Raw genomic sequence first — 26,654 nt, forward strand, 5'->3', positions numbered from 1 at the left:
AGTCGATCCGTAATTGTAACACACATTCTCACGCACCAGCACCAGCGTCACTTTGAGAGAAGAGTCAAGACGTGTTACCTCTACAACGCTGCCTACTGCATCACCACCGTCTCCCTCCACCGCTGTTGAACTCCCCCCCTCTCCGTTCCTTTTCCACGCGCTCATCGAATTCCCTCTGCGCCTCAATCTTGGCGTAACTTCTTTCTTCGTCAGAGTTCGAGAAGGAAAAACTATCGCCCGTGGTCGAACCCTCCTGCTGTTCCTGCTGCATGCCGCTTCCTCTCATTCCTCTACCTCTCCCCATGCTCGACCCCGAAGGCTCAGAGGAAGATTGCTGTCTTATGCGCTCCCACACGCTGCCTGCACTTCCATCTCCACCGTCCATAGCCCCGCTACCACCCGTAGGACTGGCGTCGTCAAAGTCGCTACCGAAATCTTTTGGCTGCCTCTCCACCTTCTCCATTTGAAACGTCGCCGCTCTGTTCCCAGCAGGAGTCTGGCTGGGTGGTGGCATTGCCTTTGCCTCCGCGGATCTCATCTGCCCATCGCTCAGCATTCCACCCATATCCCCCGCTCCACTCAACCGCCCCTGCTCTTCATCTATCCCCATGTCCATCATAGCACCGCCCGTCGGGCTAGCATCATCCACCTCCGCACCCCCGCCTCTTCTTCCCCTCCCCTGGTCCCGTTCCCTCGGGAAATTCGGCATCCTTCCTTCCCTCCTGGCATCCGTCTGCTTCACAATCTCCCCTCCCCGCTCCTTCTTCTGCCTCTGATCCCTCAGCACCGCCTCTCTCACCGCCTTGTTGACCTCGTGTAACCTCGGATCCCGCACCTCCCCCACCGCACTCACCGTAGCCGCGTACGAGCTCACGAACAACGGCGCAAGATACGCGCCGATCAGACAGTACGCGAAACCCCTCGAGACATGCAGTATGTTCGCCTTGGCCTGACTGCTCACGCCCTGCAATATTTCCTTGCCGCCCGCCCTCATCTTCTGCCCGTCCCAGAATCCCTTTTGGACTTCCCCCTCCGCCGGCGCATCACTGATCATCTTCCCGTACATCGGCCACCGGAACTGGGCGCGCGTAGCGTACGTCTGGTACACACCTGCGCCTATGCCGATTGTGGGACCGTAGGAGGCGATGGCGAAGCCCTTGGCTGTGTAGTATACCATGGCCGTTTGCTCGGATTGGGTGAGGGGCCGCCGGACGGTGTCTGACATCTGGGCCAACTCCTTGCGTAAGCGGGCTGCTTGTCTGGCGGTGGTGTAGCCGGTGAGTGGACCGAGGATTGGGAGGCCGGAGGGGAGAGAGGAGAGGTCGATGTGGGAAGGAAGACCATTGGTGGTGGCGCTGGTGGGGGAAGAGGTGTCGTAGGGGTCTGGGGAGGAGTCCGGGGTGTCGTAGGTGTCGGAGGAGGTCATGTCGAGGGGCATCGTTGTGGTTGGGAAGGCCCGAGTTTGGAGGTAGGGAGACGAATTGGATGGAGCGGGGAAGGTCCTGGTGGGTTGGAAAAGCCAACAGGGCTATGGTCGTAGACTTTACATGCAATGTTACAGAAGCCACAGTGTACAGTACTTCAAGTAAGGGAGTGAATTTCGGCCTTAGTGACGCATTCACTTCGATGCATAACAACTCTAGCGCCACGAGCACAACTCTGGTATTTATGCAAGCGATCTATACGGTTAAAGCGTGCCGTAGCCGGCTAGCCTCAGCCTCGCCGCCCTACCTACACATTACCACCGCCGTCACCGTTAGTGTACATAAATACGCCTCCGTATCCTGGTCGCCTTCACTTGGTCAATGTTTCTATGCTTAGCTATCCGCGAGGAGGCTTTATAGCAATTCCTCAATAGGATCTGCGACGAAGACCTCACTGCTGAAGTATCTGAAGGTTGAGAAGGAATAGGAATATCCCTGATCAAGGAGGATCAATGTGAGATTTCAAGAGTCGAAGAGACAGGCCAAGAGGGGCTGGAATAAGAAGTGAAGGCGATTGCACAAAAGCATTGATGCATGTAAAGTGTACCTGTGAACCATTTCACTAGACATACCCTGAACATGGTATTCATGTACGAAGCCAACTATCGAGCGCATCATAGGACTCGAGACCGGACCGCTCAATACTCCGCCTCCAAGTCCCCATCCGCAAGCGAATTGTCTAGGAGCTCTCCTCCACCATCCAACATAATCCCTTCCCAACCACACAAAAGCCTCTCCCCACGGACCTCCTACTATGAATGCCTGCCGGTCGGAACTTGCCCTGGGCTTGAGCACGTTCCGAACAATTTCATATAGAGTCAGTCTATCTTTAAGAAGTGCTTTGGATCCAGAGAATCACAGTTTGCACTTTTAGCAGCTCCTTCGAACATCATTTCGCTCATGACTAACCCCGTTCCTGGCCCATTTTGTATGCCCCATTCATCATGACCTGTCGCCAGCCACAGGCCTTCAATTCCCGTGGGTCCCACCATCGGTCCCACCTCCTCACCTTCTTCGTGAGTTCTGATCTGCGGCTTGTAGCATGCTTGCTTCGTTATAAGCTTACCGTCAAATATCTCTCGCGAGATACTCTTGACAGCGGTCCAAACATCATTGCAACTTTGATCGTCCACAGCCACAGACTCGCTTGTGTCCGGTAAAGGGACGTCATAATCATCAGGCCCGCAAGCATATACAGAGTCGAAACCATGGAGTCGATCACCTGGTCGGGGATAGATTTCGGGGGAGAGTATGTGTTCTAGGCTTCCATTGGGGGTTGCTGTAATGTTCGGGAACAAAACATATGGCGACAAATTCCTCGATGGCTTGATCACCACGCTATGGCCTCTGGGCGTTTCTAAATGCACCCTGGGGAAGAGCCTAGGTGTCCACGGACCAGCAGAAAGCAAAATATCGGTAGCACCCAGAGACTGGATGGTGCCGTTCCGGCTGTACTGGACTGACGCGATGCTTCTGTTGTCCTCGGCGTAGTTGAGAGCAGTAGCAGAACCAATGATGATCTTTGCGCCTTTATCTTCTGCTAATTCTGCCAATGTCTTGGTAAACATGTATGGATTCACTTGACCAGAGTTGCTTGGTGTCCCCAACTCCTTGTAGGACTTGATACTTCCGGGGAGCAACCAGTCCAGCTCCGAAGGAACCTTGGAGGATTGTGCAATGACATCCTTTTTGGCAAAATTGGCTGCCTCAACCTTGCAGCCGACATCCTGCGCTTGAAGTTCGACGTCGGCACAGTAAACACTTCTGTGGCCCCAGATCTTATCACCACCGTGCTTTTTAGCCAATGCCGCATGAGTCTTGAAGCTCAACGGTGCAAGACATTTCGGAGTTGCCCAATCGGCAAGAAGACCGCCAGCCTTTCCGGAAGACCCGCCAGCAATTCTGCTGGCCTCCAGGATGACAATTGAATGGATCTCCGGATTGTAGTAGGCATGCCGCGTGAGAAAGTATGCAGTCGAACATCCGATGATACCGCCTCCTGCGCAATGATGAGAATTTGAGGCATACTGTCAGTAAAGGGTGCTATACCAATAATGACGATATTCTTTGGCTCCGAACTCGGAACTTTCAGCGTCATTTGCTCGTCTGAGGCACGTTCTTGTGCCAACAGAGCAACGTAGCCAGAAACCAGTGTCAAAAACACGGCAAAAATCTGCATTGGAGCACTACAGCTGGCCAAAAGCATCATACGGTCTTTGAAAAGCGCTTGTGCCTTGCGTAGAAGGGTGAATAGAGACTGAAGGATGAGCGAGAGAGAGCCTTGCTAGCGTCGTCTCACTTGTGTCACATAAAGTACCCACAGTAATGACGGAGATGACACCGTTTGTCAACATTCGACGAATGGAAAATACCAAGTTCGCGCATTTGGGCAGCAATCTACTGTACTCCCAGCGCAACGCTCGGAACCATTGATTCTCGGTTTGGAATCTACCCACCAATACGTTTAGGTATTTCAGGCGCCTGGTGGCGCTGGCATAACAAGTGCGTATGCCGCCTAAAGCGGCGTCGACCACCTTGACACGAACTATCCGCGTCTCCCATAGTCATTCAACACTCTGGTAAAATACTATTCAAAGTTCAAACCGCACATCATTCTTCGTCTTTCGACCCTATTTTCCTCATATCTACATCTATGTCACGATGATCTAAGGACATAGAGACAGCAAGATCTTCCAATTCAACGCAGAGATTGATGCGCATCATGCCTGGTCTTCCTGGTAAGGAAACTTTCTACGACGGACCACCGTACTCCCACAGCATTTTTACCATATCTCAGAACTTGTACTGAACAGACCTTCTAGCTGCAGATACCATACGCATACTCGTAGCCACAGACAATCATGTTGGCTACGCCGAGCGAGACGCCATGCGAGGGGACGATAGCTGGAAGAGTTTCCACGAGGTCATGTGCTTAGCGAAAGAGAAAGATGTCGACATGGTGCTTTTGGCCGGGGACCTCTTCCACGACAACAAGCCCTCAAGAAAGGCCATGTTCAACGTCATGCGATCTCTCAGAATGAATTGCTATGGAGAGAAGCCCTGCGAGCTGGAAATGCTCAGCGACAGCAGCGAGGTGTTCGAAGGGTAGGCCAACATTAGACAGCGGTTGTTGGAGCCGGCCAGTAGCTGACAAGCGTTGTAGGGCATTCAACCATGTCAATTACGAAGACCCAGACATAAATGTTGCCATCCCAGTCTTTTCCATACATGGCAATCATGATGACCCATCAGGGGTATGTTGCAATGAAGCAATAGAAGCTGGGATTAAGTTGGCTTACATTTGCTAGGATGGCCGTTTTGCAGCCCTCGATTTGCTCCAAGCAGCCGGTCTACTCAATTACTACGGACGGACTCCAGAAGCAGACAACCTTCAAATCAAGCCTGTACTTCTACAAAAGGGAAACACAAAGCTCGCTTTGTACGGCTTGAGCAATGTGAGGGATGAGCGGCTTCATCGGACTTTCGAAGATGGAAAGGTCACGTTCTTCCAGCCAGGTACACAGAAACAGGACTGGTTCAATCTCATGAGTGTTCATCAAAACCAGTAGGTCTTATCCATCGTAGAAAAGGGCCTATGCTAAAATTAACAATAGCCATCAGCACACTCCGAAGGGGTTTCTTCCAGAGCATTTCCTCCCTGAATTTTTGGACATGGTCATATGGGGTCACGAACACGAGTGTCTCATCGATCCCAGGTACGTCCCCGAGATGAACTTCCATGTCATGCAGCCGGGATCCTCAATCGCCACATCACTCATGCCAGGTGAAGCGGTACCAAAGCACGTTGCTGTACTAAGTGTCACGGGTCGAGATTTTACGGTGGAAACTATCCGACTGAAGACGGTCAGACCTTTCGTGATGAAAGAGATCGTTTTATCTGAAGAGAAGGAAGCAATGAGACTTGCGAAAAAGGCCAACAATCGGACTGAGCTGACTGGTTTCCTCACGCGCATTGTTGATGACATGATCAAGCAAGCCCACGAAGAATGGAAGGCCGCTCAGGGAAACGAGGGAGAAGGAGATGACGAGGATCCACCGTTGCCGCTGATCAGACTGCGGGTGGAGTATACCGCACCCGAAGGGGGTAATTTCGATTGCGAGAACCCACAGCGCTTTTCGAACCGCTTTACTGACAAGGTTGCCAACATCAAGGACGTGGTCCAGTTCTATCGAAAGAAGACAGGTGGCACTAAGAGGGCACAGAACGGCGCAGAGATGCCCGAAGAGTCTATGCTTGCATCACTCGCTATCGACTCGGTGAAGGTGGAAAGGCTGGTGCGGGAGTTCCTCGCCGCGCAGTCCCTCACAATACTGCCCCAAAATTCCTTCGGTGACGCGGTCAGCCAATTCATCGACAAAGATGACAAGCACGCGATGGAGCTGTTTGTCACGGAGAACTTATCGAAGCAAGTTGAACAGTTGATGCAGATGGACAAGTTGGACGAAGACAACATTCGCGAAGCAATGGAGGAGGGCAAATCCCATCTTGAGGAGCTCTTTGCCTCTGGCCATCGATCTATGCGAAAGAAGACAAAGCGGAAGCCTCGTCCAGATGGATGGGACTCGGACCTCAATGGTGCCTGGGATGATCAACCAGCTGCGGTTGCCCGGTCAGATCTTGAGGATGAGGATGAAGACGAATCAGATGAACCAGCGGCCAAATCAACCGCGAAAGGTCGAGGGAAAGCAGCGCCGAAAAAGGCTGCTGCCCCCGCTAAGAAAACTGCTCCGGCGAAGAATTCAAGGAGCAAGAAGAAAGTCGTCGAGTCAGAAGAGGAGGAAGAGGAAGACGTGGTCATGATTGATTCCGATGAAGACGAGAGCCAAATCTTTGTGAAGCCGGAGCCACCTACGCGAGGGACAAAGAAAGCAGCACCAACGAAGACAGCCGCATCTAAGCGTGCACCTGCTCGGGCGGCTGCACCCACGGCGGGCAAGCAATCGCAGCTGAACTTTTCCCAGCCTACGACTCAGCCTAGGGGCGCGACGAAGAAGGTACAGGAGGTCAGCGATGATGATATCTCTGATGACGACGATGCCTTTGAGCCCGCACCTTCGGCACGATCTTCGAGAAATCGACGTTGAGGGAGATGGTGTTCTGTTGAAGCGAAGTCAGAGCTTGAGCTCCCACGAGAAACGTCCGAATAGCTCGCATAGCGTGTACAGCATGGCGTTCAATCGAGGGATTAGCGAGCATTTGCCACATTAGATACCCATCCTACATAAGACTAGTGTTTAAAAGGGTTACTCTCCCGGATAGCTTCCAATGTGAGTTGAATGAAGCAATATTTCTTAACTGTATCCGGTGCTTTGAGTCGAGATGGATGGGCCAGACTGGCAAGACTGTCTCGAGATCGTCTGGATTCTTCAAGCCATCCGTTCCGTTCAGCCCATCTTTTGACCCTGCAAGTTAAGTACCTTAATGATAGGTTCCGCCTTAGTGAGATCTGGGGCCGTGTCCAAGTGTCCATTTGTGCGAAGGAGGATCTAGTGTTGCACTTCATTGCCTCTTTCATCCTGTCTATCAATGACCTGCATACTATATCAGTCGGCATCAGGGAGATTGAAGTAGGCTGCGCATGCAGCAGAAGCCTTGAACGACAATCCATCCACATTCGCCCAACCTGGGCCTCGTTTGTGGGGGGGGGAAGGGTCAATTGACTCAGGAGAATTACTGAAAGGAGGCAGGTTGGGGTAAATGGAAAGATCTAGATTGTTAGAGACCTGCATTGATGGGACGGCTTACATGCAATTCGCGGACGAAGGTGCATCCGATGCCAAAGTGAGAAGGTTGTCGGGTGAGGGGTAGACCCCCTCTTCGTGAATCCTTTCCTCTCTGATTGAATACTGAACACTGAGTTTGAAGGTCATGGTGGAGAATGACGTTATAATTCTTCATCTAGTGTAGCCTGAGACAGCATGTGTGGGGTTAAACGTCCTGTTCATTTTAACTTTTTGGACAAGACAGCAAAACAGTTGGTGAATTCTATATATTAGAAATCTGCATATCCTCTTCCCACGCCCCGTTTCTCTTTAACGCTTTACAATCTTTTGCATTGTACTACTCATCCACACCTTTTTACTACAGCAAACCGAGAACAAGTAAACCGCTCCTCAACATGTCTCTTTCAGTAACTCTAGAAACGCCTGCAGCGGGCAAATACGAGCAACCCACAGGACTGTGAGTCTCTCGCTCATTTTCAATTTCTTCATCAGTTTCCGCACCTCAAAGCATTGCACTGTTGGCGATGGCGACTCCTGCCCGTCATCGGCTTTACCCCGCGTTTTATCCGACGATATCTCGCCGCCCCCCACCAAACGTTCTAGACCGCAGGCTGACCCCGGTGCTTGCAGCTTCATCAACAACGAGTTCGTCAAGGGCCAGGATGGCAAGACGTTCGAGACCATCAACCCTTCTACCGAGAAACCCATCTGCGAAGTTCACGAAGCCACAGAAAAAGATGTCGACCACGCCGTCTCCGTTGCCCGCAAGACCTTCGAGACGTCCTGGAGGCTTGTCACCGCAGAGCAGCGAGGAAGATATCTCGTGAAGCTCGCAGATCTGTTCGAAGAGAACCTCGACCTCCTCGCATCCATCGAATCGTTAGACAATGGCAAAGCGCTCAGCATGGCCAAGGTCGATATCGGGATGTGCGCCGGATGCCTCAGATATTACGGCGGCTGGGCAGATAAGATCCACGGCAAAGTCATTGAGACGAACCCTGAGACTTTCAACTATACCAAGCAGGAACCTGTTCGTTCATCCTACCATTTCATTGCAGGATTCCGTGACTGACAGAAGTCTGTCTAGATCGGTGTCTGTGCGCAAATCATCCCATGGAACTTCCCCCTCCTTATGTGGTCCTGGAAGATTGGCCCTGCCATCGCCTGCGGTAACGTCGTCATTCTCAAGTCCGCCGAACAAACCCCACTCGGCGCTCTCTATGCCGCCAAGCTCGTCAAGGAAGCTGGTTTCCCACCTGGTGTGATCAACATCCTCTCCGGCTTCGGCAAGGTCGCAGGTGCTGCCCTCTCAGCTCACATGGACGTTGACAAGATCGCTTTCACCGGGTCTACCGTTGTTGGCCGACAAATCATGAAAGCGGCTGCTGGCTCGAATTTGAAGAAGGTTACTTTGGAGCTTGGTGGCAAGAGCCCAAACATCGTGTTCAACGATGCGGATATCGAAAACGCTATTTCGTGGGTCAATTTCGGTATTTTCTTTAACCACGGCCAGTGCTGCTGTGCTGGATCCAGGATATACGTTCAAGAGGGTGTCTACGACAAGTTCATCGAGTCTTTCAAGGCCAGGGCGAAGAAGAATGTTGTTGGTGACCCCTTCGGTGCGGACACGTTCCAGGGTCCTCAGGTTTCCCAGCTGCAATATGACCGTATCATGGGGTGAGACTCATCTACGCCCTGCTTGCATCATATATACTAATGCGAATGTAGATACATTGATGCCGGTAAGAAAGAGGGTGCGAAAGTCGAAATCGGCGGCGAGCGCCATGGCAAAGAGGGCTACTTCATCCAACCAACCATCTTCTCCGGCGTCTCTGAAGACATGAAGATAATGCAAGAAGAGATCTTTGGTCCCGTCTGCTCAATCGCCAAGTTCAAGACCGAAGAAGATGCCATCCGTCTCGGCAACGCCACAACCTACGGTCTCGCCTCCGCCGTCCACACATCCAACCTCAACACCGCGATCAGAGTCAGCAATGCTTTGAGAGCCGGAACCGTCTGGGTGAACCAGTACAACATGCTACATCACACCCTACCATTCGGTGGCTACAAGGAGAGTGGGATTGGCCGAGAGCTGGGTGAGGCCGCGTTGGCGAATTATAGCCAGACGAAGACGGTGTCGATTCGTCTTGGTGATGCTCTTTTCGGTTAAGCGATCAAGCGAGGGATGGACAATGAACGAATTGCGATGGGTCTAGTATGATACTGGTGGCTTATGTACAGATGTAGCTCGCACTTGAACTCGCCGATTAGCAATGACCATTAGCACTTGTCGTTCGGCATATCGTGATGCTGCAAAATCTTGTGCATCCAGCTTCCATAACTAACATCCTACCATCATTGACAGACCTTAATTCGAAAGCGAGCGCTGAACGGAACACCATATAGCCAAAAAGTCCAAAACCAACCAATGACCATACGGAAGCAGCAGAAGCTGTCCTCGAAGCCGCCAAAAACGCACCCAACAATGATCGCAGGACTTGCGTACCAGAGATTCCGACACACACCCTCAGCCATGAGCGAGCGTACATGAAACAATAATTACACACAGCATCCAGAGCTAATGCTGGAAACAGCAAGGGACCATGTATACAGGTCGGAAACAAGGGGCAGCACGCCCATCAGGTACATCGGCTCCCCCGTTGCCTATGGAGACCTGTTCGGCGTGACGTCCATCGGTCATGGCATAGGTCCCTCGCACCGTCGGGAACGAGGAGTTGAGGAGGAGAAGAAGACCGTTTCCGATGAGGAGGCTCGAGGACGCGGAAGAGAGAGACGTCGCGGCGGGAATGGCCTGCGAGTCACCGGTGGCGGGCTTCAAAAGGAATCAATACTGTAAACCTGAGCACACGGGGTAGATCGTGGAGGGGAACCGGTTGGGGAGGGGGGGGATCTCTTGCTGCGGATGATGGTAGTGGAGGCGAGGGAGGCGTGAATGAATGAAACAGGTGCTGTGGAAAAGGAGCAGCTTGGAGAAGCGACAATATATAATCACTCCACCAAGCCGCTATACCAAACCGCTGTACCAGACCGCTACACCCAAAGATTTGCACACCAAACCGCTATACCAAACCGCTGTACCAGACCGCTACACCCAAAGATTTGCACACCAAACCGCTATACCAAACCGCTGTACCAGACCGCTACACCCAAAGATTTGCACACCAAACCGCTATACCAAACCGCTGTACCAGACCGCTACACCAAACCGCTGCACCAAAAATTTACACACCAAACCGCTACACCAAACCGCTACACCAAAAATTTACACACCAAACCGCTACACCAAACCGCTACACCAAAAATTTACACACCAAACCGCTGCACCAAAAATCTACACACCAAACCGCTACACCAAACCGCTACACCAAACCGCTGCACCAAAAATTTACATACCAAACCGCTACACCAAAAATCTACACACCAAACCGCTGCACCAAACCGCTGCACCAAACCGCTGCACCAAACCGCTACACCAAACCGCTACACCAAACCGCTACACCAAAAACCTGCTTACTAACCGCTGTACCAAACCGCTACACCAAACCGCTACACCAAACCGCTACACCCAACCGCTACACCCAACCGCTACACCAAAAACCTGCTTACTAACCGCTATACCAAACCGCTATACCAAAAACTTGCCTACTTAACCGCTACACTCAGCCGCTACACCAAGCCGCTACACCAGACCGCTACACCAGACCGCTACACCAAACCGCTATACCAAAAACCTGCCTACCTAGCCGCTACACCAGACCGCTACACCAAGCCGCTACACCAAACCGCTATACCAAAAACTTGCCTACCTAACCGCTATACTCAGCTGCTACACCAGACCGCTATACCAAACCGCTACACCCAACCGCTACACCCAACCGCTACACCAAAAACCTGCTTACTAACCGCTATACCAAACCGCTATACCAAAAACTTGCCTACTTAACCGCTACACTCAGCCGCTACACCAAGCCGCTACACCAAGCCGCTACACCAGACCGCTACATCAAACCGCTACACCAAACCGCTATACCAAAAACTTGCCTACTCAACCGCTACACTCAGCCGCTACACCCAGTCGCCCCACCACATCGCTATACCAGACCGCTACACCAAACCGCTATACCAAAAAACTTACCTACCTACACCAAGCCGCTACACCAGACCGCTACACCAAACCGCTACACCAAACCGCTATACCAAAAACTTGCCTACTCAACCGCTACACTCAGCCGCTACACCCAGTCGCCCCACCACATCGCTATACCAGACCGCTACACCAAACCGCTATACCAAAAAACTTACCTACCTACACCAAGCCGCTACACCAGACCGCTACACCAAACCGCTACACCAAACCGCTACACCAAACCGCTACACCCAACCGCTACACCAAGCCGCTACACCAGACCGCTACACCCAGTCGCCCCACCACATCGCCCCACCCAATCGGAGTCTATCTCTATTATCGTGAATATACGGGCAAAGTCCGCGTTTGCTTCCCCCATGTCCCGGCCGCCGCAGTGACAGTGCTGCCGCCTCCTTTCTCTTGGAGACTAGGCATATCTGTGTCTCCCTTCCACGGTCTCATCCAGACACTTTCTGGCAAGTGTTTTGGTTCCATGAATGCGTGTGGATAGATAGGCGCAGACCTGTACCCTCACCAGGTTTTGATCCGTTCTCGCGGGCCTCGACACCTTTAGCACCGCTTGATCAATCCATCAGGCGGATTGGGGTAAATCGCTGGTACATTGGGTCAGTGGTGTGTGAACGGATCACGACTACCCTGGGAGGCCGCAGGCCATTGTCCAGCTTTTTGGATTACTACGAAACCATCAACGTCTCCTGGCCTTGACTCCTGTCCCCGAACAGCGGGGTGTGATGATTTCGACTTCGGAAAATGTCTACGGAGATACGAGCGTGTACCCCTTCGATCCCGGCAGCCGAGTATCCATTCGGAAGGGCATGTCTTCTTGAACCATTGGGTGGCGCCATGATCTTTTTTCTCGCCGAACCGGTCATTACTGTCCTTGACAGTCTATTTCCTCGTAACCGTATTCAACATTAGTTTGAGGACCGAACGGCTCAGTCGCAGAAACTGAACCACAGCCATCCGACCGAGTGCCGTCTTTTCGTCAACCACCGCATCAAGGTCCTTCGCACACACTCTGTGGGCCCTGCAGTACTCGAACCGAGGGCCTGCGCCTTTGTCAATTGGAGACCGGCGCTGTCGATGTCATATGGTGGAATGTTTGCGCCGATGCGAACAAGCTCCATTCTCCAATTGGACTACCACAAAAGCGGCATTCGTCTCATTGAGCTTATAAACTGAGTCGGGAAACGTATTCTTGCTGATGTCTGAGAGCAGACGCCAAGTAACACCATCATTTGGACGATTGAGCTGTGCTGAAGACTTCTGGGACATTTCGGGGCACCTCGTTAAGTGAATATTCCGATACGTAGGCGACAAGGTCACAAACTGATACTCAGGATGTATACAGCGGCTTTCTTGGAATTGAATGCCATAATCACTTTGTGGCAAATGGGAAGAATGTTGTCGCGATTGAGATTCCCAGTGAATAGATACAGAAGCTAGATGTCAAGAACCGAGTTCACGATTCTTAATGGAGGGAACAAAAAGAAAAGCTACGCAAGATATTTAGTGTTAATGGCAGATAACAGAGAAGCGGAAAGGAACACCAGAACATCTGGAGAGATGAAAAGGTGTCAAATGTACAGCTGGGTGCGAAACACACTCAACGTCGTAGATTCCGTCACGACCGCGCTTCTCCGATCGGGACCATGAAAACCAATGGACGAGCTCTTGCGCTTGCAAATTGTGGTATCATGTGTTTGGGCTGACAAATTGGCAGGTCCCCGCAGGAATTGGTGACCCTACCTACGAAGTAGTCTTCGTCCAGGGCTCTCTACACTCAACCAACACGAACTTGACTCTCTTCGAGCCCTTAAATCAATAGCTGTGACTTTCATTGAAGAATCTAGCGAGATCATCCGTCGGTTTCGAAGCCATCCAGTGCAAATGTTCGGTCCGTCGAACAATGACACGGTCGAGGCACAGTATGCTCGGTTGCATTTTCTCTAATTGCCACGCAAGCCCGGCGATGTTGTTGAAGAGGATCTCGTATTTTGAGTGCGCTGTCGACCAAATCTCGGATCCACTCGTACGACCCTGGCATCGGGCACTCGAGCAATGGAACAAAGGCCTATAGTCATGCAGGACGGCGCAGGAATCCATGGTTCCAAAGAGAAGATATCTTGGTTGAGACAACACAGAATTGAGACGCTAGTGTGGCCTCCATCAAGCCCCGACTTGAATCCTGATGAGCACATGTGGAAATGCTGCAAATTGAAAATCCAAACGTAGAATAACTATCACGTTAGAAGCTATGTGGCCAGCAGCGGTGTATGAGTGGAACAAATTAGTTGACGAATCGGCTTATATTAAGTGGGTGCATACCTTGCCAGACAGATGCCGGGATGTCATCTAAAACAAAGGGTTTTCGACCAAGTGCTGACTCCACGGGCGCGGGATTTTGGGCCAGGATGGCCAATATGTATAGTTTCAATTTGCGCTACTTTGACCAACGATAAGGTAGCTACTTGAATGACTGCCTGGTGTTGAAATGAGCAAGCGGTGGAATTAGTAGCAGATTAGCTTGAAGCCGTCAGTTGTTTTGCCAGCTTGGAGTACGTAGTCAATGTTGGCGTCAATCTTTCAGTAACAACAGCTCCGCTCCTGATCAGCTCACAGTGTCAGTCAATCCCTCGATACACCTTCTTCCCACCGTTTGGCGAAAACTTCCATGGTATGGCACGGTACTGATTGCAGAAATCTTGACCGAAGTTGAATGAGAACTCATACTGCCCAAGAATAGTCGGAGTGTTGACGAGGTGATTCTCTATGTCGTTGCGGTACTTTTAGCGGTGCCGTTTGGCATCTCGAGTATAATCTATCAACACGCCCTTGAAGACTCGTGTTTGGCCTGAAAAAAAGTTAACTAGCCCTCCTCTGGATTCTCTTCCACGTCTTGATCATCCTGATCGACAACCGCGTATACATGGTTGGCCATAGCCATTAGCCTGTTTGTGTCAATGTTGTTGATTTCTACTGCGCCACCATCCTGAAAGATGCTCAGGGACCAGTTGCAGTTAGAACTTCATCAGTGACTGAATCTTAGAAGCGATCTCCATGACCTCGCTTTCTGTGGAAGCCGGAAACGAGTTGGTAGCAATGAGTGAATAGTAAATGCTACTTCGTTTCGACAAGGAACATATTTGGTGAGGTCGTCCATAATGGAGTATTACACCCCAATGATAATAGTATCAAGCCACGCTTTGCAAATCCAGCTCGCGGCGGTCAAGCATGGGTTGGTGCCTCCCATACTCTTGATGTAATGGGAGATGAAATCACTGGATTTTGCAGGCAGATCACTCCAGAAGAGAGACTAAGGGGGAGAACCGCAAGCAGCAGATACGGAGAAGGGAAGCAAGAAAGGACGAAGTAGATGGAAACGGCACGTTGTGCTACCTTGCGAGACGCGTTCGCTTCATCCTCCAGCTCGCGTGGGGTCTATTCTTGTTGATCGAATCGATCGGCGTAGTACTCACGCGGGATGTATCTTGCTTGATGTAGCCATCGCGTTCTTGCTTCTTGCTCATTTCCCGTTCTCCCTTTCAAGTATTATATCCTGAGTTCTCAAAAACTTCCCTTCTCGTTCGATGCTGATTTGTCAGGATCGCCAAGCTTTCTTATGTAACTAGACCCTAAATCAATCCAACTCTTCCAGTCATTTGTTGCAGCCAGGCATGTTGAAGAAAGGTATTGCCCGAAACAAAAAGGGCATAAGTCTTAGCACCAAAACAAAAGATCTAATCATTGTCCAGCTGAGAGAGATACGACACTTTCCGGCTTGCCAATATCGAGAAAAAAAAAATGTCCAGAGCGAGAATCGAACTCGCGACTTTCGGATGTCCACTGTTTCAAAGAGGTCATAATTTAATATGAGACCGACGGTTTAACCAACTAACCCACCCAGACGATAGCAATTTTGGGGCTTATTTGCAAATATATTACCACCGTCGGCGAAGAAACGTGGTTATACGAGTGCTATCTCAAAATTTCCTTCGAAGCTGATTGCTGCGCTTACATGCCTCTCACATGAAATCCCTTTGTCTTCAGCCAACTTTTGCAGTTCAACGAAATCCGTAATTATGTACAATTTTACTAGGAGTCGAAAAGCAGTCCACCTTCACGAGGCATATGCGTTTCCTCCAGCGCCGCGGGGAAAACCATGCTCATCTCGTCAGAGCGACACGCATTCATCCTAAACTCTCCGTGACTACCTACACACAGTGGCCAGCTTTAGCAGAAAGACGGCTTTGCAGGGGCTCCTACATTACTGGCCGTTTACCAAGCGGGTTCTGAGGACTTTGAAGCCAAGGCTGATCCGGAAGCACTCAATTTCTCAACCAAGAACCGTGTCGAAGGCCACGCGCAAAAGATAAGGAGCTTGTGGTTCCTGCCGTTGCAGATATCGTGGACATGGCTAGCGACCTATCGAACTTTGACGCTACCCTTGGAGGAGTAATGGGCCATCTGGCGCCGGGAACCGTATGTCAGGACATTGCGATCGGGTTCCGTGTTCTGGAAGAGGAGGGTAGCGCCAATTTAATGTGTTAGTCGACGTGATGGCCACCTCTTCGGCCTTAACCCGATTCGTTGAGCGCCTGAAGAAGATTTCGAGCAAAGGCTTTAGGATGGCGTGGAGAGTCGACGATGCTTGTCCATGTTGGCTTGTCATGTTGATGAGGGACTTCTCAGTCCGTTCGTCAGCACCCTGCAGCCATGGGCTCGTTGTAGTTAGGTGGCACTTGGAGTACTTCTTTGACTCGTCTTCATTCCGGTATCACCTGTCCCGTTGAGCTCCGCAAATTTCAGGAGAATGCGTTGCTCTGTACCTTCTTCAGCTTGAGCAAGCAAGTATCACAAATCCTCGAAGCCTCGTTCGTCCGTTACAGGGATGTGAAGACTTGAATTTTGTTGACGGTCTTCAGCTCGCCTATATCCTTTCTACTCTGGCTCGGAAAGGTCTAGTCGTAGGATCGATACGTATAAGAATATGAGGTTGAGATGTATCCAGAATATCGGATCCTTACATTGCCAATAAATACTCTTACATACTGCTTAATGAGTGCACTTGGGTCAGCGATATGGGGACTGATGGTAGATGCAAACAAAGACAGTGAGGCAAAGGGTGTTCCTACTTCCGTAGTGTTCTCGCGAGGATAATCATTCCAGGATGGTTCGTTCGCGGGGATTTTGATCGTATGCAAATAGACTCCCTTGCTGGAATAATGAAATCGTTTTTGTAAACGAATTTTAGGTCGCGAATTTACGGAAAACTTGTCAAAGACTGAAGCATATATACGGTTGAGGAGAGACACCGCCGGGTAATTGATCAGAGATAATGTTGAGCTACGCCGTGTAGTACTCGGTGGAAGAGGATGTTGAGCGCAATTGTACGCTTGAATTGTACTTGACGGTAAGCCAGGGCTCTATCGACCCGTATTGCATGAGAGAGTTGAGGCGGTGATGATTCTCGCAGAGATATCTAGGTCCCACCAAGCCAATAATCGCACCATCTTCTCAATACGGAGCCAGCATTGCGATTGGAAGTGAACTTTATTGTGGTACGAGTTTGCGGAAGGCATCACAAATGTAGTCGCAGGTTGAGAATATCAAAGTTTGCGGATGTCAGAAAGACTGCTACAGGATGTGCAGGAAGGACATGTTTTTGGTTGTAGAAAAGTGCGTCTTCAATAGTCCCAGATGTCGGTGGGAAGTTTCTGGCGGTTGGAGAATGGAGATGGGGAATGAAGCGGAAGGGCAAGTAGCAGGGAAATAATTAACTTGGGTCAAGACGAAGTAAGTGACCACTAAAGTGAGCAGGAGACTGCTTCACAGGTCGCCCGACTTGGACTTCAATGGGATGAAAACAATACAGTGAGCGTTACAGTAATTGACACTTTGTGCATGCTCGCCACTTTATGGAGACAGCTGTAGGCCCAGTCCACGGAGACTAGACACTTGCAAAGCTATTTGGCCTTCTGTATGTAGTGGTTTCCAAGTGATGGCTTTTGAGTGTTGTTTGCTTCGATGTTGCTCTTTGCAGACCTTACAACCTAGTGATACTAAGTGCAGCTAATGACTTCGCTCCGTGATCGATTTAGCTTATCAACTTTCACGTTAAGGTCCAAAGCACCTTCTTTGTCCTCCTTGAAGGTCATTTATGTTCGCAGAACGGCCGGAGATAGGGTGAGGCACTGTTTTGAAAGTCATCAATCTCACAGATTTGTTTGAGTATAACGCAAAGCTTGTTTTGCCCATCATTGCTCGCTTTCTTCTCCTGCTGTCACACTATTGGACTCCTTGCTTTGGGATGTTCTGAAGACCTTGGCTCATCATTCACAATACGCGCATGGCCGGCAGCTGCGCTAGTAGCAGGTTCTTCGAGACAGCTGGTCTCCTAATGCTCGGTTTCACAAACATCAAGAATTCATTTGGGAGAATGGTAGCTGTATTGAGTTGGTATGTATGCAACGTTGTCGCTGGCTGCGTAGTCAGTGTCTACAACGGAGGACTGTTTCAAGGTGGCGATGAGTGCCGAGAGAGGAGGCTTCGACCACACTTGCTTTGAACAATGAGTTTGGTAGTAGGTGTTAGCAGGGCTTCTTGCAAGTATATTGCTCCGAAGGGCAGCCCCGATACTACCATTACCTTCTATACAGCCTCAAAGTTCCCGAACCGTGTGCACATGATGGAGGAAAGAATGTCCGTCACCATAGCGGCAGCCGTGGAAGATACTCCCCACTATTGAATCGACTCCTAGAGCTATGGGCAGGTATTTGGACGGTACCTCCTAAGCAACTGGTGCACAGCTGAAAAAACCTCGCAACGCAATAGGCAATAAATTGGAGGAACTTTTCGAAGCAGCAGGTGAACGGAGGGAAAGTTCTTTTACCACATCAAGCCATCGACAGAAGAAGTTTCAGCAATTGCAAGGCTTAAAAAAGCAAAAGATTTCCGCAGATCCAAGCAAACGATCGGAAGTATCTTCTTTGAGAATACGTTTCTCTCGATAAGGGCTAGCATACGATTTTTTTTGCAGCGGAATTAACCTCCATCAACACGAACCAATGCATGGGAACTTTGCTAGGGAAATAATTTCCTCCGGTGTAAGCAAATGCACCGAGTGTTGCCAGGGGGATTTTTTTTTAACTGCGGGCACAGAAGAGTACCCGGAAAGTCCTACTGAGCACCACCATCGCAGGCAAACCAATCTCAACAATTGTAGAGCAGGGGCTTTCCCCCTCACAGGCAAATGAAGTGAAATTGTTGCCAGCGAAGATCTCCGCCAGCACACGCACTTACTATGACAACAGGTTCAAAGTTTGCGAGTGTTATGTCCTCAACATGGTTAAGCATCATAGAGAGTGACTATCCCAAGCAATTTGAGATAGGCTGAGAGGGTCGAGATTGCTGGTGTAGAATGCTTGCATGTGAATGTCTCGGAAGTGAGAAGACCTTTTCTTTCCAAGATCTAAGCGAGAGCCGGGTAGCAAAAGTGAGCGCTAGCGTTTAGCGCGAACCCGCCCACATAAAAACTTCTCGTGCCCCGAAAATTTGCTCTCCATGTCGACGTATGCAATCACCCCACCCCCCTAACTGCACAGCAGATACTGACGACGCCGCAGTTTACTTCATAGAATCAATTCTATAGTAAACGTGTAAGTCTCACATCCTCCGCACACTTCTCTTGCAGCGCCATTGTTTCACCTACCGTTCTCTCTGTTTGGACTTCCCTCGCTGACGAGACCCGCAACAGCCTCTTCTGAGTTACTCAAAGTAGCCACAGAATCTCCAACCCGGCTGATGACTTATATCCCCAGCGCCCAAGAGTGAGCCTTCTTCACACTCTCGCTTTTCCTTTCGGGGGAACCGCGCTTCAGCGGATGAGAGTCGGCGATGATCTCGGCCAGGTCCGGTGTCTTGGTTTCGGCCGGCCGGGCTTGGTGGGTGTTTGGGGAAGACTGACGGGCTCCCTACCACTACACATCCTTGTTTCTTCGGCTCTTGTGTTGGCAGCGAGGAGAGTAGGAAGAAGGAGGGTCTGAGGAGGATTCGGGCAATACTCTAGCATAGTGGGAATAGGATAGCCTCATCATTGCAAAGGAATCTTCTCAAACTCGATGTTTCCAACAGAAATGCCAGTGACTTGGCCGCTCATTCCTGCCAACGTAGATTGTAGATCATTGAAACGTCAACGCAGATACTTCGTGTGTGGATTCCGCCTAAAGGACCAAGGTAAAACGCTCGATGGGTCTCGAGTAACCCTTGCAATCCTCCACTCTACGCCTGCGACTATCCCATCACGCATCACCGCGTAGAACAACAGCCCGAAGCTCCCCCTCTGGCAGCTGACGCTCATCACGATCCTCAAACCGCATACCGACAAGACCCATCTAAACAACCTCCGCCTCTCTTCCCCCACCCTCCACCTCCACCTCCACCTCCACCTCCACCTCCAACTCCCCCTCCACCTCCACCTCCACCCCCCAACCCCCCCCCCTGCAGAAGCCAGCAACGCAAGCCCCAAGGACTAAGAGCCGGATATCCAATCGCGGTGTCGGAAGGGAGGAAGAAGAAGAAGAAGAAGACGCGGTCGAAGCCACCGCACCGCATCAAACCTCCCACTGCACCCGGCCCCAGCACGCACTGTCAAGCATGCACTGTGACGCATGGGCTGTCAAGCAAGTAGGCCGATCACAGCCAAAAAAAAACCCCTGCTACACACGCACCCCCCGAACGCCCCCTCACCATCCATCCATCTCCCAGCTCCTCGTCCTCCCCAACCCAACCCAACCCATCCCCCCTCCCAAAGACCGACCGCGCCTGTACATACATACATACCGAGACAGCGTGCATCCCTCGCCGCGGCTATGTACATTCCGATCCCGCGGGACGGACGGGGCAACTCTGTCATTGAGTGAGTGAGTGAGCGTGGGCGACGCCTGTCGCGAAGCGAGCCGGGCTCGTGTTCCCGGTCAGCTTGTGTGACAAGGGTTTGGCGGTCTACGATCTATACGTGTGCACGGGCTAGGGATCGTGGTCTGGTGGGATAGCGGTGGAAGTAGTGGGGGGGGGGGGGGCTTGACTGAAGAGCTGGGAGGAAGGAGAAGGTAAGTGCGGAGCGCGGTTAGAAGCCGGCATGCCCTGCTGCATGGTTGGGTCCAAGGTGTATCACTGGAGAAAGCGTAGAGAGAGTGCATGAGGTCCGTAGAAGGGCTGGGGGCATTTTGTCATCTACAAGAGCCAAAGTACCTTAGGTTTATAGCACATCGATCGATCGTAGGTACTAGTGGTTCGTTATATATAAAACAGCAGCCGAGCCAAAAACTGTCAGCTACCCAGCAGTCCCACACCATAAATACACGTACAGGCCTTGCGGCCAACCATCTGTATCGGAATTTCACGCTGACCTATGATCCCATGCAAGCACAATTCAAAAGAGTGTAGCCTCCTCGTCAATCATCCATCCCTCCCTCTCACATTCTCCCGCTCTTCGTTTATCACCAAACCGCCCCGCTTTTAGGTTCCGAGTGTACCAAGGAGAGTGGAGAAGTAGGAACGCCATCGCCGTGCAAAACGTCAGATCCAGGCTGCTTTGCCTCCGCGCCACGTTGATCAGATTTGGGAACTATGTAACAGAAGAAACACATGGAGGAAATGTCGTGAAATCGTTATATGGTAAAAGAGTGTCGGTTTTCGTAAATCGTATACTAGAAAGGAATACCGATGCTGGATAAATGTAAAAGAGGATGTAGAAATGAACAGTGGTTTGTGGTGAAGTGCAGGTGCTCGTAGGCTGAAGTATAGGACACATGGTGATAACGAATGCTGGCAAACCTTAGACTGATAGGCCTAGAAGTACAGCGGTGGAACGCTTTCATACGGCGACGGCGTATTGACGACTTGGTCAGGAGATTTGGTGTTACGTCCTCGGCTTGTGCTCCTCAGACGATCCGTGATACCCTTGATGCCATTCTTAAAGTTGTCGCTGCGACCCCGATGATGACGACCAGCTGACCCTGACCGACTCAACGAAGGCGGTGGAGAGGTTGTAGTCCCAATAGGAGGCGATCGAGTGTTCCGCATACTGATGATCTCTGGAGGAGGTGGAGGCACTTGGATTACGTTCGCTTCGTCCTCAGGCTCGTTATCAAGGACCATCTTGATCACGCCAACATTACTATTGCTACTAAGAGAGCTTGACTCAGGATCGTTGCGATATGGATATGGAGCAGGAGGAGGTGGTGGCGGCGGTGGGGGAGGCATCGACAGATGCTGCAGCTCTGGCAACAGAGGAGGGTCGTCGACACTGATAATCTGAATCCCTGAGTCGGCAGCATGGAGTGTTTCGTCGATGCCAGCAGTGACTGGAGCATGTGTCCCTGATGAAGAGTCACTAGAACGCTTGTGTCGTTGTTGACCAATGTCGCCCAAGGGTGAAAAGTTCAAACGTTTGCCGGGGCGTAAGGCTTTATGGAAAGCAGGATGCGTTGGTAAGTCGACTGGCATGGGTGGATGCTGGTCAGGAACAGGAGCAGACATCGAACGTGGGAATTCCCGCATGGGATGCCCAGTATAGAACATCTCGGGCAGAGGTTGTATACCTTCGGGCATTTCCGGTACAGCCGGTATGTTCTCGTGCTTGTCGTATCTCGGGTGACGCATGGCTCGTGGGGTAGCCGGCAGGCCATATGGACCAACGCTTGCAGCTCGATTAATAAAGTCACCATTTTCCATGGCCACCGGTGTAACTGGGTACTTGCGAGATTCATACTGCGATACCACGGGATTTGACGAATTTGGACTGTTGCTGAGGTCCGTTTGTGCACGATAAGGTGGATTTGGCCTCGCGTTGCTGACCTCATCGGGATGAAGGATTAACGGTGCTTCAGGATTCCGAAGCAGTGACTCTCGACGCGCTTCAAGCTCACGTGCCGCTGTTTCCTTCTTCTGGGTTCTTGCAGACTTTTGGCGCTCCAGTTTTGGTTGCCGGACGTCACCTAACATTTGATCGCCAGGTGCACGACGTGGCTCGACAGCAGATCTGGGCTGCTGCCCTGATTCGTCACTGTCCGGAACGCGAAGGTGATACTCTTCATGGAATCGCCTGCGGTCTGGAGATTTTTCCCGTCGTGAAGAGCTGCCACGCTCACGCGGTCTCCGACTCCCGCTTCGGTGCCGAGACCTCAGACGCTGGCGATTTGCCTCGACAATCCGCAATGGGCCATCATCTTCGTCACTCGCCTGGTAGAATTGAGCTTGGGGTGACATTGACATGGGCAGGGGAGAAGACGGTGATCTCGCAATAGAACCCTTGTTCTTGGATTGGCTCCTGCCACGGCCGTTCGGATCGAGCAATCCTCGCGGACTCGGTTGACGGCTGCTCGCTTTGCTGCGGCCAAAACTAGCCTCGCTGCCCAGATTGCTATCGTAGACCCCTTCAGGTGACCTGTGCCGGACGGTCCGATGGGAGTAGTCCGATGTTTTGGACCCAGATCGGACCTTGGAGGCAGTTTTCGGCTGATGGCTGTCATCTCGAATGTATCTACCCTCCGAGACCGGTGAGCGGATGTCGGCCACCTGGCCATCGATGCTCTCTACACTGTTTGGCTCGAGGTAAGTTTCTGGTGACATGGGTTTTGGCGAAGATGGAGATCTCTTGGCAGGACGTATATACCTTCGGTCGTCTCGACCACGGTCTTCAGACCGCTCGTGGATTCGGGGTTTGCTTCGAGACTTGGGCGGTCTACCTTCGCGACTCTCTCCACGCTTCTCGGATCTGTGCTTTGTCTTTCGTGACCGAGAACCAGCTTCTTCCAAGCTGCTGATGTATTGATCAATGCTCCGTCCACTGACACTCGGACTTTTCGCGGAGGCCCAACTTTGACCACTGATCGAGGGGCTCCTTGTGTCGCTTTGTCCCGTTGAGAGTCCGGCAGAGTGCAGCGAGTTCAACGTGTTAGACTTTCTATGTTCCGCAGGCTGTGAGCTGATACCGGCAGAGGAGATATAATGCGTGGTCTGAATTTGGTCTTGAGAAGGCATGCGAATATGCAATCCATCCGGCTTTCTATCTCTAGAGCCGTTCCGATTCCTTGATCTCTCCTTGAAAGCGCTGAAAGTCTCTTCTGAAGGATTTGGTAAGATTGTCGTTCGAACAGATGTTTGCGGAACAGCAGTCATCGGAGTCTTGCCTGTGGCAGGAGTTCCAGGATCGTAACGAGCTGAGCTAAGCAGAAGCGGTGGCGCTTCCTCGCCTTCCTTCTCGATCTTGGGCTCTGAAGTCTGAGATCTCAAATGTTTCTCTCTCTCCTTCTCAGCATCCGACCCGGAATTGTCAGGAGTGGGAAGCTGGCTCGGTCGAGTAAAAGCAGGTAACGAAACGTCCACTGGTGTTTCCCCAATAGAAGGTAGACGATTTCTATGATAGCCTCCAGGAGTGGTCAATCTTCCGGTGAGACTGTTCATGCCACGCGCCTGTCTTCGATCAAAACCTCCGGGTGTCCCTCCTGGCGAGATGGCAGACTCCGCGATCGGGGTGACTCCGGGCCCGTTGGTGGGCGTGCGGTCCGTCGATGCTAAGCCCGGGAACTTGAACTGAGCCTGGGCCGGAGCTTCAAAGGAGGTTATTACCTTCAATGACGAATTTTTGGTCGTCATTCGAGTAAGCGGAGCTGCCGGTGGAGGTGATACCGGCGGACTCAACATTGACGAGATACTTGGCGGTGTTTGTGATGGCGTATTTACAGCTCGTGGCGAGGGGGAAGACCACGGAATTGGCGGCTCGACTCCAGTGCACGAAAAGCATCGGATAGCAAGATGTTGCTGCGAGTTTTCTACCACGAATTCGCCCCAGCGCCGTACCAGATGGGCTTGCCTTTGCCAATCAGTAGGAAAAGCTAAGCAAGTCAGTAGTATTGCTTCCATATAGAAGCTTCGTGAAACGTAAACTTCGACTGCATCTTCTCGATCGCCAAGACTTAGCAGAATGGTAGCTGCGGTGTGAAAGTCGCCTTTCCGGAGCAATCTTTGGACCATGTTTTCGCCCATTTTGTTCATCGAACCGGAAGCGCCCATATTGCTGAGAGCCATCATCATCCAATCGAGTTCGCTGACGTTATCGGACATGCCTGAAGCAGTCATCATATCAGAATCGACATCACCCAGCCATTTTGATAGAAGGACAGCGCTCTGTGATCCCGGTTGCTGGTGAAGTAGCTCATCCTTAACCAACGCTTCGATATCATCACTCCATCCAAACACCACCTCCAACATCCGTCTTCGGAGGTCATCAGAGGTCATGTTTTCCTGATCCAGAGGCTCAGGCTGTTCATAGGTCATGTTGCCTAATCGTATCCTGGAACGGGGGAAGAGATCCACGTACGAACTATCAGGGCTGCGGACAACCTCTTGCCGAAGGCGAGAGCCTTTAGACCTTCGTCCCGAGGAGGCCATGGATGCCGTTGACGGGTAGATTGATGTGGTACCGGAAAATAGGCTATCCCGACCAACCATGGAGGGCGATATGGTTGAAAACGTCGTCCCACTTTGAGCTCGGGATGATATGGACGGAAGGTGCCTTGGGTAAGCACGATTGGACGATGTAGTACTCATCGTGTCCGTTCTGCTAGTCCTGCTTGTGGATGAAAGTGGGCTTGCCATTTCGTCACGCAGCTGGCGGGCATGCTCAATCGCCTGCATCTCGTTCGAGGTTCTTTGGATAGTTGACAGAGTCACAGCACCTCGATCTGTCTCGGGCCCACGGGAAACAGCAATAGGCGGTGCCGTACCTGGAATGCGTTGAGCCGGATTTGGTATACTTGGGGCTGGAGGAGGTGCCATGGGGAGGTATTGTACCTCCTTGCCCAGCGCGGGAGGATTCGTGTCATACTGTTGCACGGTATGATTGGGCCCAAGTGTGAACAGCGTCGCCTGTGGACCATAACAAGCCACACCCCTGACCCCCTCGACTGTCGGTATTGGCTCGCAAGTAACGTGTTTCGTTCTGACATCCCATGACCAAGTTTCCCTGTATCGCCTTATCAGTCACGTCGTCCACCGCAGCGCGCTAGAGTCTTTGATGAGTCTGGACATGAATAGAAGAGCTCACGTACCCTTCGGAGTGTTGCAATATCCTCCCATTCTTTGACCATGCGCACCAATGTAGTCCGGGCTCCACATTGTCCCTTCTCTTTAAAACACGCAGGATCTTTGGCGTCTCCGTATTTGGCGGCTTCGAAACGCTCCAAACTCGCAGGTCTCCGTCGACGGTCTGCGTGGCCAGCATGTCTGACCTTTGCTTCGTTGAGGAGGCATGCCAGATCAGATTTGCCACGGCGGAAGGTGAACGTGCCGACGTCAGAGTGTGCAGTATAGTGAAAGAAGGTTGAAGCCCCACGATCAAGATCGATCCGTTTTGGTAGCTGCGAATATATCAGCATCGTGGTGAATATAGGGCTGCAGATACTCACCCAACGGCATATGTCTTGCAATCCCATGCAGGCGCTATAGCTGTAATCGGGTCGTTGATAGTGCGCGCTGATATATGCTCGGAATTCTGCGGTTGGAATAGAATGATGCTGCCCTCCGTGTTCCCTGCGGCATGCACGTCAGCACCCGAAAGTTTTCCGATCAAAGTATCCGTCTCACCAAAGGCGATATTTCCGTTCCTCATCCACGCTGCAGCACCGATCGTATGGTATGATCCAAATCTTGCGACTTGTAGCCCCGTAAATAGATCCCACACAATCGCAACCTTTCCAGCATCATAGCTCACAACCAACCTCCCGGCTCCCCGTTCACTGACGTTGTCCGCGCAAACAAATACTATCGGCTCTTCATGTCCGTCCTTTCCCCCATCGAAGCGCCTTTCAACCGCCAATGAATCGTGATGAAGGCATACTATCGTAGGGCCCTGAGTGTAGATGAAGTAGGAGGCTGTAGCCGCACATGCTTCAAAGTCGACGTCGGTGACACGAGGATCTATCGGTGTCGCCGACCTGAGCGAAGGTCTTGTACCGGACGAGGAAGAGCGCTGCCTTGCCAATTGTCCCGCGGACATGGCGGATGCCTCGCAGGTGTCTTCTGCTTCGCTCATGTTAGCTCAGAGCTACTAAAGAAGCACTGGCAGCACGGAAGCGCCGGAGAGCTTCAACATTTGCTTCAAGCAAGCGGTGTGGGGGGCAGATCTGAATCACAATGCTTCCAGTAAGGTACTGACCCAGGTATTAAACTCCCCGCAATAGGCGCAGTCGATG

General features: G+C 51.5%; 5 protein-coding genes and 1 non-coding gene across 6 annotated transcripts; 2 read left to right on the top strand and 4 right to left on the bottom strand.

The window, feature by feature from the left end:
* Positions 1-100: 100 nt before the first annotated feature.
* On the bottom strand, positions 101-1,438 carry HO133_006989 (uncharacterized protein; the record flags this gene model as incomplete). Its single annotated transcript, XM_037297885.1, has 1 exon — positions 101-1,438. One exon carries the CDS (start codon positions 1,436-1,438, stop codon positions 101-103), a length of 1,338 nt encoding a protein of 445 aa, XP_037156520.1.
* An 864-nt stretch (positions 1,439-2,302) lies between these two features.
* On the bottom strand, positions 2,303-3,663 carry HO133_006990 (uncharacterized protein; the record flags this gene model as incomplete). Its single annotated transcript, XM_037297886.1, has 2 exons — positions 2,303-3,483; positions 3,534-3,663. The coding sequence occupies 2 exons, from the start codon at positions 3,661-3,663 to the stop codon at positions 2,303-2,305; spliced, it is 1,311 nt and encodes a 436-aa protein (XP_037156521.1).
* A 543-nt stretch (positions 3,664-4,206) lies between these two features.
* On the top strand, positions 4,207-6,590 carry HO133_006991 (uncharacterized protein; the record flags this gene model as incomplete). The annotated part of the gene is made up of 5 exons (XM_037297887.1): positions 4,207-4,222; positions 4,307-4,589; positions 4,648-4,738; positions 4,793-5,049; positions 5,099-6,590. The coding sequence occupies 5 exons, from the start codon at positions 4,207-4,209 to the stop codon at positions 6,588-6,590; spliced, it is 2,139 nt and encodes a 712-aa protein (XP_037156522.1).
* Positions 6,591-7,624: 1,034 nt separating this feature from the next.
* Positions 7,625-9,399, top strand: HO133_006992 (uncharacterized protein; the record flags this gene model as incomplete). The annotated part of the gene is made up of 4 exons (XM_037297888.1): positions 7,625-7,686; positions 7,722-8,259; positions 8,317-8,906; positions 8,958-9,399. The coding sequence occupies 4 exons, from the start codon at positions 7,625-7,627 to the stop codon at positions 9,397-9,399; spliced, it is 1,632 nt and encodes a 543-aa protein (XP_037156523.1).
* A 5,803-nt stretch (positions 9,400-15,202) lies between these two features.
* On the bottom strand, positions 15,203-15,306 carry HO133_006993. The gene has a single exon. It is a non-coding gene; the product is annotated as a tRNA-Met (tRNA).
* Positions 15,307-21,249: 5,943 nt separating this feature from the next.
* Positions 21,250-26,494, bottom strand: HO133_006994 (uncharacterized protein; the record flags this gene model as incomplete). The annotated part of the gene is made up of 3 exons (XM_037297889.1): positions 21,250-25,426; positions 25,512-25,820; positions 25,869-26,494. The coding sequence occupies 3 exons, from the start codon at positions 26,492-26,494 to the stop codon at positions 21,250-21,252; spliced, it is 5,112 nt and encodes a 1,703-aa protein (XP_037156524.1).
* Positions 26,495-26,654: the final 160 nt, after the last annotated feature.

The sequence above is a fragment of the Letharia lupina genome (genome assembly GCF_014066315.1).
Source record: "Letharia lupina isolate WasteWater1 chromosome Unknown contig_3, whole genome shotgun sequence".
Lineage (NCBI taxonomy): Eukaryota > Fungi > Ascomycota > Lecanoromycetes > Lecanorales > Parmeliaceae > Letharia > Letharia lupina.